Source organism: Coregonus clupeaformis, chromosome 2, assembly GCF_020615455.1.
Source record: "Coregonus clupeaformis isolate EN_2021a chromosome 2, ASM2061545v1, whole genome shotgun sequence".
NCBI lineage: Eukaryota > Metazoa > Chordata > Actinopteri > Salmoniformes > Salmonidae > Coregonus > Coregonus clupeaformis.
The window spans coordinates 1144816-1158745 of record NC_059193.1 but is presented as its reverse complement, the minus strand read 5'-3'; the positions used below and the strand labels follow the sequence as shown (position 1 = coordinate 1158745).

Below are 13930 nucleotides of genomic sequence, written 5' to 3'. Positions count from 1 at the left end.
GGGACTGATCAGAGCCCGAAGGTACGGAGGTGCCGTTCCCCTCACTGCTCCATAGGCAAGCACCATGGTCTTGTAACGGATGCGAGCTTCAACTGGAAGCCAGTGGAGTGTGCGGAGGAGGGGGGTGACGTGAGAGAACTTGGGAAGGTTGAACACCAGACTGTCAGGTTGTGTCTACGTACACAACCTGACAGTATTGCACACGTGTTGTGTTCAATCATGTTGGTTTATGTTGTTGATGTGTAGGACTGATGATGCCGTCGGATCAGTCAGGCAGAATGTTTTTCAGAGTCGTGTATCAGTCCGTTTCAATAATGTCTGATGGCCGCAGACAAAGGGAACAGGAAGAAGAAGGAGAATCCTGTTTTAGCCGGCTTAAAAAGCCTCTGTGTAGCTACTGAATGAACACACACATTATTTTACACTTCTAAATGGACTACAGTGGCTTGGGAAAGTATTCACCCCCCTTGGCATTTTTCCTATTTTGTTGCCTTACAACCTGATTTTTGGGGGGGTTGTTTCATTTGATTTACACAACATGCCTACCACTTTGAAGATGCAAAATATTTTTTCTTGTGAAACAATCAAGAAATAAGACACTAAAACAGAAAACTTGAGCGTGCATAACTATTCACCCCCCCAAAGTCAATACTTTGTAGAGCCAATTTTTGCAGCAATTACAGCTGCAAGTCTCTTGGGGTATGTCTCTATAAGCTTGGCACATCTAGCCACTGGGATTTTTGCCCATTCTTCAAGGCAAAACTGCTCCAGCTCCTTCAAGTTGGATGGGTTCCGCTGGTGTACAGCAATCTTTAAGTCATACCACAGTTTCTCAATTGGATTGAGGTCTGGGCTTTGACTAGGCCATTCCAAGACATTTAAATGTTTCCCCTTAAACATTTTACATTTACATTTTAGTCATTTAGCAGACGCTCTTATCCAGAGCGACTTACAGTTAGTGAATACATGTTTTTTTATACTGGCCCCCCGTGGGAAACGAACCCACAACCCTGGCATTGCAAACGCCATGCTCTATCAACTGAGCTACATCCCTGCCGGCCATTCCCTCCCCTACCCTGGACAACGCTGGGCCAATTGTGCGCCGCCCATGAGTCTCCCGGTCGCGGCCGGTTGCGACAGAGCCTGGATTCAAACCAGGATCTCTAGTGGCACAGTTAGCACTGCGATGCAGTGCCTTAGACCACTGCGCCACTCAGGAGCCCTTAAACCACTTGAGTGTTGCTTAAGCAGTATGCTTAGGGTCATTGTCCTGCTGGAAGGTGAACCTCTGTCCCAGTCTCAAATCTCTGGAAGACTGAAACAGGTTTCCCTCAAGAATGTCCCTGTATTTAGCGCCATCCATCATTCCTTCAATTCTGACCAGTTTCCCAGTCCCTGCCGATGAAAAACATCCCCACAGCATGATGCTGCCACCACCATGCTTCAGTGTGGGGATGGTGTTCTCGGGGTGATGAGAGGTGTTGGGTTTGCGCCAGACATAGCGTTTTCCTTGATGGCCAAAAAGCTTAATTTTAGTCTCATCTGACCAGAGTACCTTTTTCCATATGTTTTGGGAGTCTCCCACATGCCTTTTGGCGAACACCAAACGTGTTTGCTTATTTTATTCTTTAAGCAATGGCTTTTTTTCTGGCCACTCTTCCGTAAAGCCCAGCTCTGTGGAGTGTACGGCTTAAAGTTGTCCTATGGACAGATACTCCAATCTCCGCTGTGTAGCTTTGCAGCTCCTTCAGGGTTCTCTTTGGTCTTGCTGATTAATGCACTCCTTGCCTGGTCCGTGAGTTTTGGTGGGCGGCCCTCTCTTGGCAGGTTTGTTGTGGTGCCATATTCTTTCAATTTTTTAATAATGGATTTAATGGTTCAAAGTTTCGGATATTTTTTTATAACCCAACCCTGATCTGTACTTCTCCACAACTTTGTCCCTGACCTGTTTGGAGAGCTCCTTGGTCTTCATGGTTCTGCTTGCTTGGTGGTGCCCCTTGCTTAGTGGTGTTGCAGACTCTGGGGCCATTCAGAACAGGTGTACAGTTGAAGTCGGAAGTTTACATACCCTTAGGTTGAAGTCATTAAAACTATTTTTTCAACCACTCCACAAATATCTTGTTAACAAACTATAGTTTTGGCAAGTCGGTTAGGACATCTACTTTGTGCATGACACAAGTAATCTTTCCAACAATTGTTTACAGACAGATTATTTCACTTATAATTCACTGTATCACAATTCCAGTGGGTCAGAAGTTTACATACACTAAGTTGACTGTGCCTTTAAACAGCTTGGAAAATTCCAGAAAATTATGTCATGGCTTTAGAAGCTTCTGATAGGCTAAATGACATCATTTGAGTCAATTGGAGGTGTACCTGTGGATGTATTTCAAGGCCTACCTTCAAACTCAGTGCCTCTTTGCTTGACATCATGGGAAAATCAAAAGAAATCAGCCAAGACCTCAGAAAAACAATTGTAGACCTCCACAAGTCTGGTTCATCCTTGGGAGCAATTTACAAACGCCTGAAGGTACCACGTTCATCTGTAACAAACAATGGTACGCAAGTATAAACACCATGGGACCACACAGACGTCATATCGCTCAGGAAGGAGACGCGTTCTAGCTCCTCGAGATGAACGTACTTTGGTGCGAAAAGTGCAAATCAATCCCAGAACAACAGCAAAGGACCTTGTGAAAATGCTGGAGGAAACAGGTACAAAAGTATCTATATCCACAGTAAAACGAGTCCTATATCGACATAACCTGAAAGGCCGCTCAGCAAGGAAGAAGCCACTGCTCCAAAACCGTCATAAAAAAGCCAGACTACGGTTTGCAACTGCACATGGGGACAAAGATCATACTTTTTGGAGAAATGTCCTCTCGTCTGATGAAACAAAAATAGAACTGTTTGGCCATAATGACCATCGTTATGTTTGGAGGAAAAAGGGGGTTGCTTGCAAGCCGAAGAACACCATCCCAACCGTGAAGCACGGGGGTGGCAGCATCATGCTGTGGGGGTGCTTTGCTGCAGGAGGGACTGGTGAACTTCACAAAATAGATGGCATCATGAGGAAGGAAAATTATGTGGATATATTGAAGCAACATCTCAAGACATCAGTCAGGAAGTTAAAGCTTGGTCGCAAATGGGTCTTATAAATGGACAATGACCCCAAGCATACTTCCAAATGTTGTGGAAAATTGGCTTAAGGACAACAAAGTGAAGGTATTGGAGTGGTCATCACAAAGCCCTGACCTCAATCCTATAGAAAATGTGTGGGCAGAACTGAAAAAGTGTGTGCGAGCAAGGAGGCCTACAAACCTGATTGAGTTACACCAGCTCTGTCAGGAGGAATGGGCCAAAATTCACCCAATTTATTGTGGGAAGCTTGTGGAAGGCTACCCGAAACGTTTGACCCAAGTTAAACAATTTAAAGGCAATGCTACTAAATACTAATTGAGTGTATGTAAACTTCTGACCCACTGGGAATGTGATGAAAGAAATAAAAGCTGAAAGAAATCATTCTCTCTACTATTATTCTGACATTTCACATTCTTAAAATAAAGTGCTGATCCTAACTGACCTAACACAGGGAACTTTTACTATGATTAAATGTCAGGAATTGTGAAAAACTGAGTTTAAATGTATTTGGCTAAGGTGTATGTAAACTTCCGACTTCAACTGTATATATACTGAGATCATGTGACACTTAGATTGCACACAAGTGGACTTTATTTAACTAATTATGTGACTTCTGAAGGTAATTGGTTGCACCAGATCTTATTTAGGGGCTTCATAGCAAAGGGGGTGAATACATATGCACGCACCACTTTTCCATTATAAATTTTTTAGAATTTTTTGAAACAAGTAATTTTTTTCATTTCACTTCACCAATTTTGACTATTTTGTGTATGTCCATTACATGAAATCCAAATAAAAATCCATTTAAATTACAGGTTGTAATGGAAAAACGCGAAGGGGGCTGAATACTTTTGCAAGGCACTGTATGTTGATGTTGTGAGTGAAAGAGCAAGTAGGTTTTAGATCTCAAAACAGTAATTTCAGTAAAAATATAAATGCGTGTTGAGTTTGAAATCACCTACAGTGAGGGAAAAAAGTATTTGATCCCCTGCTGATTTTGTACGTTTGCTCACTGACAAAGAAATTATCAGTCTATAATTTTAATGGTAGGTTTATTTGAACAATGAGAGACAGAATAACAACAAAAAAATCCAGAAAAACTGTCAAAAATGTTATAAATTGATTTGCATTTTAATGAGGGAAATAAATCTAATCTCAGCTTGTTACCTGTATAAAAGACACCTGTCCACAGAAGCAATCAATCAATCAGATTCCAAACTCTCCACCATGGCCAAGACCAAAGAGCTCTCCAAGGATGTCAGGGACAAAATTGTAGACCTACACAAGGCTGGAATGGGCTACAAGACCATCGCCAAGCAGCTTGGTGAGAAGGTGACAACAGTTGGTGCGATTATTCGCAAATGGAAGAAACACAAAATAACTGTAAATTTTCCTTTGGTCTGGGTCTCCATGCAAGATCTCACCTCGTGGAGTTGCAATGATCATGAGAACGGTGAGGAATCAGCCCAGAACTACACGGGAGGATCTTGTCAATGATCTCAAGGCAGCTGGTACCATAGTCACCAAGAAAACAATTGGTAACACACTACGCCGCGAAGGACTGAAATCCTGCAGCGCCCGCAAGGTCCCCCTGCTCAAGAAAGCACATATACAGGGCCGTCTGAAGTTTGCCAATGAACATCTGAATGATTCAGAGGAGAACTGGGTGAAAGTGTTGTGGTCAGATGAGACCAAAATTGAGCTCTTTGGCATCAACTCAACTCGCCGTGTTTGGAGGAGGAGGAATGCTGCCTATGACCCCAAGAACACCATCCCCACCGTCAAACATGGAGGTGGAAACATTATGCTTTGGGGGTGTTTTTCTGCTAAGGGGACAGGACAACTTCACCGCATCAAAGGGACGATGGACAGGGCCATGTACCGTCAAATCTTGGGTGAGAACCTCCTTCCCTCAGCCAGGGCATTGAAAATGGGCCGTGGATGGGTATTCCAGCATGACAATGACCCAAAACACACGGCCAAGGCAACAAAGGAGTGGCTCAAGAAGAAGCACATTAAGGTCCTGCAGTGGCCTAGCCAGTCTCCAGACCTTAATCCCATAGAAAATCTGTGGAGGGAGCTGAAGGTTCGAGTTGCCAAACATCAGCCTCGAAACCTTAATGACTTAGAGAAGATCTGCAAAGAGGAGTGGAACAAAATCCCTCCTGAGATGTGTGCAAACCTGGTGGCCAACTACAAGAAACGTCTGACCTCTGTGATTGCCAACAAGGGTTTTGCCACCAAGTACTAAGTCATGTTTTGCAGAGGGGTCAAATACTTATTTCAAATCAATTTATAACATTTTTGGCATGCGTTTTTCTGTTGTTATTCTGTCTCTCACTGTTCAAATAAACCTACCATTAAAATTATAGACTGATAATTTCTTTGTCAGTGGGCAAACATACAAAATCAGCAGGGGATCAAATACTTTTTTCCCTCACTGTAGAAAGGTAGAAAATAGATTTTGTGATTGTTATCTACAGTACAATCAGGGTTGCAAAATTCCGGTAACTTTCCCAAAATGTCCTGGTTTTCCAGAAATCCAGGTTGGAGGATTCCTGGATTCCCTCGTAATTCCAAGAATCTTCCAACTAGGATTTCTGGAAAACTGGGGAATTTGGGGAAATTTACCAGAGTTTTGCATCCCTAGATACAATGTTTTTAGTGTTTGAATCTTCCCAATGGTATCAGCATTGTAGGATTACAGCTTTCATTCAGACAATAGAATATCATAGTATAGAATAGAAAACATCTTGACTTTCCAAGGAAAGCTAAATGTTCATTCAGAAGAAGTGAACTCTGTATATTCTATTTCTATAACTATACCACACTCATTAGACAAACTGAAAAGACCCTCCATACACCGTTCAGAAAACATTTGGAAAATGGCAGTTGTCTCACCCGAATATATCATTGCTCCTATCCCCCTGTAGAACCAGCAGTGATGATGATCAGTAGAGAGACTATTGCTCCTATCCCCCTGTAGAACCAGCAGTGATGACTATCAGTATAGAGACAATGGATTTTGTAGCATGACTTTCTCCCTCCTCTCCGCCTTATTGGCTCTGACCCCTGTGACCCCTGTATTAGACTGGACCTGTCAGAGCACTTCCAGGTCATAATCCCGAGGAACAGGGTCTAGCTTCCAGGTCGTTACCGAGGAGCAGGGCCTAGCTTCCAGGTCATTACCGAGGAGCAGGGCCTCGCAGAGCACTTCCAGGTCATTACCGAGGAGCAGGGCCTGTCAGAGCACTTCCAGGTCGTTACCGAGGAGCAGGGCCTAGCTTCCAGGTCATTACCGAGGAGCAGGGCCTGTCAGAGCACTTCCAGGTCATTACAGAGGAGCAAGGCCTGTCATAGCACTTCCAGGTCATTACCGAGGAGCAGGGCCTGTCAGAGCACTTCCAGGTCGTTACCGAGGAGCAGGGCCTGTCAGAGCACTTCCAGGTCGTTACCGAGGAGCAGGGCCTGTCAGAGCACTTCCAGGTCATTACCGGGGAGCAGGGCCTGACTGACTGGACACCCCAGGAGTAATCAGCCGAGGGAGGGAAGGAGGGAGGGTAGGTGGAAGGAAGGGAGGGAGGATTAAAGGCAGGGAGATGACCAACAAAGGGCAGGCAGTCGTAACACCATGGCAACTCCCTGTCTGAGCAGAGGAGAGCAAAGGATAGGAGAGGAGTTAAGATCTGATGTGCGCCACTCAGATGTCCATCAGTCTTCACATTCACAAGGAGTTTTACACACTAAAACACAGGCCTTAGCATAGGTGGACACACGTGCTCAGAACACATACAGTATGTTCAGCTCCATTCCAGACAACATCCTGACAGTATTCCTCAATATGCACACGCACACACACACACACACGCACGCAAACACTGTAACCCTCTCCCGGACATACACCAGACAAGTCAGTCATATGTACACCTGCCATGCATGAACAGACAGTGTGACAGATAGATAGACAGACAGACAGATAACACCATATTGACAAATCCTGCTGATTGGTACATTCCCTTTTTGGCCACCGTCCCTCCAGCGAGCCGAAATGATGGACCGGTGGAAATAGGAACGGAACGAGGCTCGCTTGTTCATTATGGTGTAAATAATGTGGACACCTAAGCCGGCAGCTCTCCAAATGAGCTTTTCGGGGATGTGGGGTCTGCCCCCGTGCGCAGCGCTTAAATTAAATGTCACGGCGGCGAGTGGGATGGTGTGGGTGCGGTGGTGGAGACAGCGAAGTGGAATGGATTAGGAGATGAGATAATGAAGACAGAAGTTCATTCCGTTTCCAGCCGGGGAGGGGAAGGAGGGGGAAGGAGGGGGAAGGTGCATTCTCCTGTTAAAGCCTGTTAGAGGGAGGAGGGAGAAGAGACGGATGGAAGGAAGAAAGGAGGGTGACTGGAAACATCCCACAGATTCACACTCATAGTCAGCCCACTCCAAAACCTTCCTCTCATTGTTTTACCAAAACAATATTAGATGACGCTATATTTTTATGATATATTCAATCTACATCAGTCATTTGATTCACTTTTGGTCCAACAGGTCAGTTTATATGACGTCGATTTTGTACAACACCATCGGTAGTGGAAGAGGTTACCCACTTATATAATATGAATGTCTTGAGACCTAGTAAAACATTAATATCACTGATTACTGTCAACTTTGGTCAGACAGACTTCCCCTCTTGACAGCCTCCAGAAGTCCCACGTCTGTCTTGTTATAATGGTTATGATGTAATACAGATATATGGAATATAGAATGGGATCAAAGCACACTCTAAATGGAATTAGACTCTGCTAACTGTCATCCTAATCGATTCTTATGAGTACAGCACAGACACATTCACCCTCATAGACTCACAGACCCATTCACCCTCATAGACATAAAGGAACTATTCTAAGTCTATTTCCATCTTCCGCCCTCCCCCCTACGAACAGTTAGCGTATAACCCATTCACTTTTGGTTGAAAGCTAAGTTTGTATGCCCTTTCTGCTAAAATAAAAGTTTGTATGCACTCACTGTACTGTAAGTCAGTTTGGATAATAGCATCTGCTAAATGGCATATATTATTATTATATATAAGCATTGCTCTGACATATGATCTGGCCATCCCATCAGTTTAATGAGAGAAACAGTTTCTCTCCTCCCTCTCCACCTCTCCTCCTCTCCTCCTCTTCACCTCTCCATCTCTCCACCTCTCCTCCTCTCCTCCTCTCCACCTCTCCTCCCTCTCCACCTCTCCTCCTCTCCTCCCTCTCCACCTCAACTCCTCTCCTCCTCTCCTCCCTCTCCACCTCAACTCCTCTCCTCCTCTCCTCCTCTCCTCCCTCTCCACCTCAACTCCTCTCCTCCTCTCCTCCTCTCCTCCTCTCCACCTTTTCTCTCCTCTTCCTAAACCACCCAGACCCACCTGTCATCTCCCATCCCATCCCACCTCTCCTCTTCCTAAACCACCCAGACCCACCTGTCATCTCCCATCCCATCCCACCTCTCCTCTTCCTAAACCACCCAGACCCACCTGTCATCTCCCATCCCATCCCACCTCTCCTCTTCCTAAACCACCCAGACCCACCTGTCATCTCCCATCCCATCCCACCTCTCCTCTTCCTAAACCACCCAGACCCACCTGTCATCTCCCATCCCATCCCACCTCTCCTCTTCCTAAACCACCCAGACCCACATGTCATCTCCCATCCCATCCCACCTCTCCTCTTCCTAAACCACCCAGACCCACCTGTCATCTCCCATCCCATCCCACCTCTCCTCTTCCTAAACCACCCAGACCCACCTGTCATCTCCCATCCCATCCCGCCTCTCCTCTTCCCTCCCAATATTACATCCCCAAACCAAACACACACCATTATATTAACTAGTAAACATGTAGGATTAGTGCTTAGGGACCATGTTGTAGAGTTAGGGGGGTAGTTGGATCCCTGTGGAATCTCCCTGGTCTCTCCCATGGGTGTCCCCTGCCATGAAACAAACACATTATGCACCAGGAGCGGATTGGGGAGCGGGTGAAATAATGTTATAATGTAATAAAGCCACCCCCCAACACACTCGCCCCTCCTCCCAGAAGAGAGGTATTATTGAAATGGGAGGCTGAGACGTCCCATCTCACACATAGTGTTATACATCACCACCGTTCACTACCACTATCACTAATCATATGTGTATGGGCTGATTAGCTCTCACAGGCTAATCACAAAGGCTTCTTGAGCATCCAATCACAGCTGTTATAGATGGAGGAACAAACACATGATGACATGTGGATGGTGATTTGTATGGTGATCCAGGGTTTAGTGGCTGAGTGCCACATCTCTCTTCATTGGGGATTGTTATGTATTCAGAATGCACTTGGCAGAATCAGAATGCACTCATTGAGGATGGTGATTAATAATTCTGCTCTCTCTCTCTCTCTCTCTCTCTCTCTCTCTCTCTCTCTCTCTCTCTATGTCTCTCTCTCACCCTCTCACTCTCTCTATATATATATCTCTCTCTCTTTCCCTCCTCTTTCTCTATCTCTCGCTCTCACTCTCTCTCTCTCTATCTCCCCCTTTCTCTCTCTCTCCCTCTACCTCTTTCCCTCCTCTCTCTCTTCTCTCTCTTCTCTATCTCTCTGTCTCTCTGCAGGTGCCTGATAACTCTGTGATGGCCCTGGTCCCCAAGCAGGTTACAGCCTACAACTCGGTCAACAACTCCACTGTGTCCAGAACCTCGGCCAGTAAATACGGTATGGATAACGTGACAATATGTTTTTTTTGTGTGTGTCTTTGCATGTGTGTGAGTGTGTGTGTGTGAGAGAGAGAGAGAGAGAGAGAGAGAGGAGCACATTTCCGGCACATTTCCAGATTTCTCTCCTGGATAGGAGCGTCCTCCTGGAACTAAAACAATTATGCCCCCCCCCCCTCCATCTCCCAGCAGTCTGTGTGCCTGAGAGTTAAACAGGAAGAACCATGTCCTCATCAGAGTGGGATTCATAGTCTGAGTCAGCGTGCGCACACACACACACACATACACACACACTCTTTCTCTCTCTGTCTCTCTCTCTCTCTTTGTAACTCTCTCACACATGCACACATAAACACGCACGCACACACACACGCACACACACACTCACATACACACATCAGCACACACACAGACGTTCACACCTACACACACACTGTGTATTCCCTGTTGCGGATGCACAAGGTCCATTGCCAGGATTTTAATTAAAAAACGTGGCTAAACAGCACCTTCTCCCTCTAAACCTTCACCACAGAAACCAACACTGACTTCTTCTGCACACACTGTTCATCCCTCAAACTAACAGAGCTCAATATGTCACTAACAGATGTAAAGGCTCTGTTAACAATACCTGAACCCATAGTAAAGTCTTCCATACATTATCCACTATTAACAACATCTGAACCCATAGTAAAGTCTTCCATACATTATCCACTATTAACAACATCTGAACCCATAGTAAAGTCTTCCATACATTAGCCACCATTAACACCTGAACCCATAGTAAAGTCTTCCATACATTAGCCACCATTAACACCTGAACCCATAGTAAATTCTTCCATACATTATCCACTATTAACAACACCTGAACCCATAGTAAATTCTTCCATACATTATCCACTATTAACAACACCTGAACCCATAGTAAATTCTTCCATACATTAGCCACTATTAACAACACCTGAACCCATAGTAAAGTCTTCCATACATTAGCCAGTATGTGCTGTTAGACCATAGTAGGAGAAGAGGGCCAGAACTGAGCCCAGGAGACAGGATAACAAGATTAGAGCAGGGAATTTAACAGACCAACAAAGACAGAGCGAAGAGAGCGAAGAGAAGAAAGAGTGTGTTTGCACTTTACTCCCCTCTGGGACTGGAGACAGAAACTGTGTCCCAAATGGCACCCTACTCCCTATATCGTGCACTACTTTGAACCAGAGCCCCATAGGGAATGTTGTGAACTACATAGGGAATAGGGTGCCATTTGGGATGCAGGCAGACAGCGTCCCATCTAGCAATGACTGTGTTGGTCTGGCCCTGTGTTCTCTTGAACCCGAGAAGAAGCCATCAAATCAAACCCAGATCAAAGGCGGCGCCGCCCGGCCTCAAACACTCCAGACACATCAAATGACGGCTTTATTAGCCAGCTAGCACCTCATCTCCATACCTCATCTCCCTGCCTCTGTTCCTCGACTCAAATTAGACGGAAGAAAAAGGAGGGTGAGTGTGAAAGAAAAAGAGAGGGAACAGGATGGAGATAGAGAGATAGAGATGGAGGCAGACAGAATCTCTTCACTTAGTTGGGGAATTGACTTCAAACGATGCCAGATCCACTTGAGACAAGGGGGGGGGTTGACTTTGAACTGGACTGATCACAATGGAGAAGCACTGAGGAGAGGAGAGACTGATTGTAATGGAGCCAAAGGAGAGAGGGAGAGGGAGGGAGAACGTTAGTGAGGAAGGTGGAGAGAGTAAGAAATAAGGAGGGATGATGAAGAAGAGGGATGGAAGGAGAAGGAAGAAAGTGATTGAGTGAGATGAAGCGAGGAGGAGAGAGAGAGAGAGAGAGAGAGAGAGAGAGAGAGAGAGAGAGAGAGAGAGAGAGAGAGAGAGAGAGAGAGAGAGAGAGAGAGAGAGAGAGAGAGAGAGAGAGAGAGAGAGAGAGAGAGAGAGAGAGAGAGAGAGAGAGAGAGAGAGAGAGCTTCCTTTCTTAATCAAAACTCCTGTGTGATATGTCAGCATGGTAGTATTTCAGTAAGGACTGTGTGTGTGTATGGAGCGCTCCTTCTAGGGACCACTTCCACTCCACCGAACATGTCATCCGGCCCTATTACACCAGCCCACTCAATAACACTCTGGAAGACGACCACCACTTTCTTTATCACACACACACTCCCATCATTCCAAGTGGCCAGTCAGTCAAGTTCCAGGAGTCAGTATGCACACACACACTATAGCTGCTTTCTCTCTCTAGTACTTTACCTCCCTCTCCTCTCTTCCTCTCTCCCTCCATCATTCACTCTTCCTGCGTTTCTCTCTGGAAGGACAGATTGATTTCTGCAGCGTCTGCCTTGGCAAAAACACACTTTATTTCACCGTCCTCTCCCTCGACCAGCAGGCCTACTGATCAATTCTTTATTTCACCGTCCTCTCCCTCGACCAGCAGGCCTACTGATCAATTCTTTATTTCACCGTCCTCTCCCTCGACCAGCAGGCCTACTGATCAATTCTTTATTTCACCGTCCTCTCCCTCGACCAGCAGGCCTACTGATCAAATTTTTTTTTCACCGTCCTCTCCCTCGACCAGCAGGCCTACTGATCAATTCTTTATTTCACTGTCCTCTCCCTCGACCAGCAGGCCTACTGATCAATTATTTTCACGCTGTGTAAACATTCATCGAGCTGGCGTGTTTTTAAATGTCATCGCCACTCTCGTCAAATGGGGTGGGCACATGAATATTTAATCTCGCCATACACCTGTTTGATTTTGTGTCCGCGAGTTGTGCCAAGGCGTATTCTACCTCCCGAGAGAAAAAGATGCCATGAAAAATTAACCATGCGCAAGCTGTTGTAAAAGTTTCAATGTCCAATCTCAAGGCTCGGTAGCTTGAAGCTTCCAACTGAAACCAGACAAACTATTGAAGCTTCGACCGAATTTGGCTTATTTGACTTCATATCCTTTAGAATAACTGTGTAGTATGCTTAGAATAACTATGTAGTATCCTTTAGAATAACTATGTAGTATCCTGTAGAATAACAATGTAGTATCCTTTAGAAAAACTGTGTAGTATCCTTTAGAATAACTATGTAGTATGGCTTGACCCCCTGTGTTTTGTTTTGTCTGTCTTTGGTTTATGTTGCGTCTGTCTTTAATGTGTGTTTTGTCTATGTTATCATCTCTCACCCTTTTCACTTGATCGTGGCGACCTGAACAGTACTGTGCTGGCTCAGATGTTTTCTTTTCACATCCCCTCTGTTAGGTGTGTTATCTCTATATATACTCTACACCATATCCCCTCTGTTAGGTGTGTTATTTCTATATATACTCTACACCATATCCCCTCTGTTAGGTGTGTTATCTCTATATATACTCTACACCATATCCCCTCTGTTAGGTGTGTTATCTCTATATATACTATACACCATATCCCCTTTGTTAGGTGTGTTATCTCTATATATACTCTACACCATATCCCCTCTGTTAGGTGTGTTATCTCTATATATACTCTACACCATATCCCCTCTGTTAGGTGTGTTATCTCTAGATATACTCTTCACCATATCCCCTCTGTTAGGTGTGTTATCTCTATATATACTCTATACCATATCCCCTCTGTTAGGTGTGTTATCTCTATATATACTCTACACCATATCCCCTCTGTTAGGTGTGTTATCTCTATATATACTCTACACCATATCCCCTCTGTTAGGTGTGTTATCTCTATATATACTCTACACCACATCCCCTCTGTTAGGTGTGTTATCTCTAGATATACTCTACACCATATCCCCTCTGTTAGGTGTGTTATCTCTAGATATACTCCACACCATATCCCCTCTGTTAGGTGTGTTATCTCTATATATACTATACACCACATCCCCTCTGTTAGGTGTGTTATCTCTAGATATACTCTACACCATATCCCCTCTGTTAGGTGTGTTATCTCTAGATATACTCCACACCACATCCCCTCTGTTAGGTGTGTTATCTCTATATATACTCTACACCATATCCCCTCTGTTAGGTGTGTTATCTCTAGATATACTCCACACC

The 13930-nt window shown here is 44.9% G+C and overlaps 1 protein-coding gene across 3 annotated transcripts in view; it reads left to right on the top strand.

The window, feature by feature from the left end:
* The window catches only part of LOC121550041 (plexin-A4-like), a 415766-nt gene that overhangs the window by 379990 nt on the left and 21846 nt on the right, over positions 1–13930 (top strand). For all 3 annotated transcript variants that reach the window (XM_041862120.2, XM_045225661.1, XM_045225663.1), the window contains exon 27: positions 9781–9880. In XM_041862120.2, the coding sequence (XP_041718054.2) occupies positions 9781–9880 (100 nt within the window). The remainder of the gene's footprint in view (positions 1–9780; positions 9881–13930) is intronic.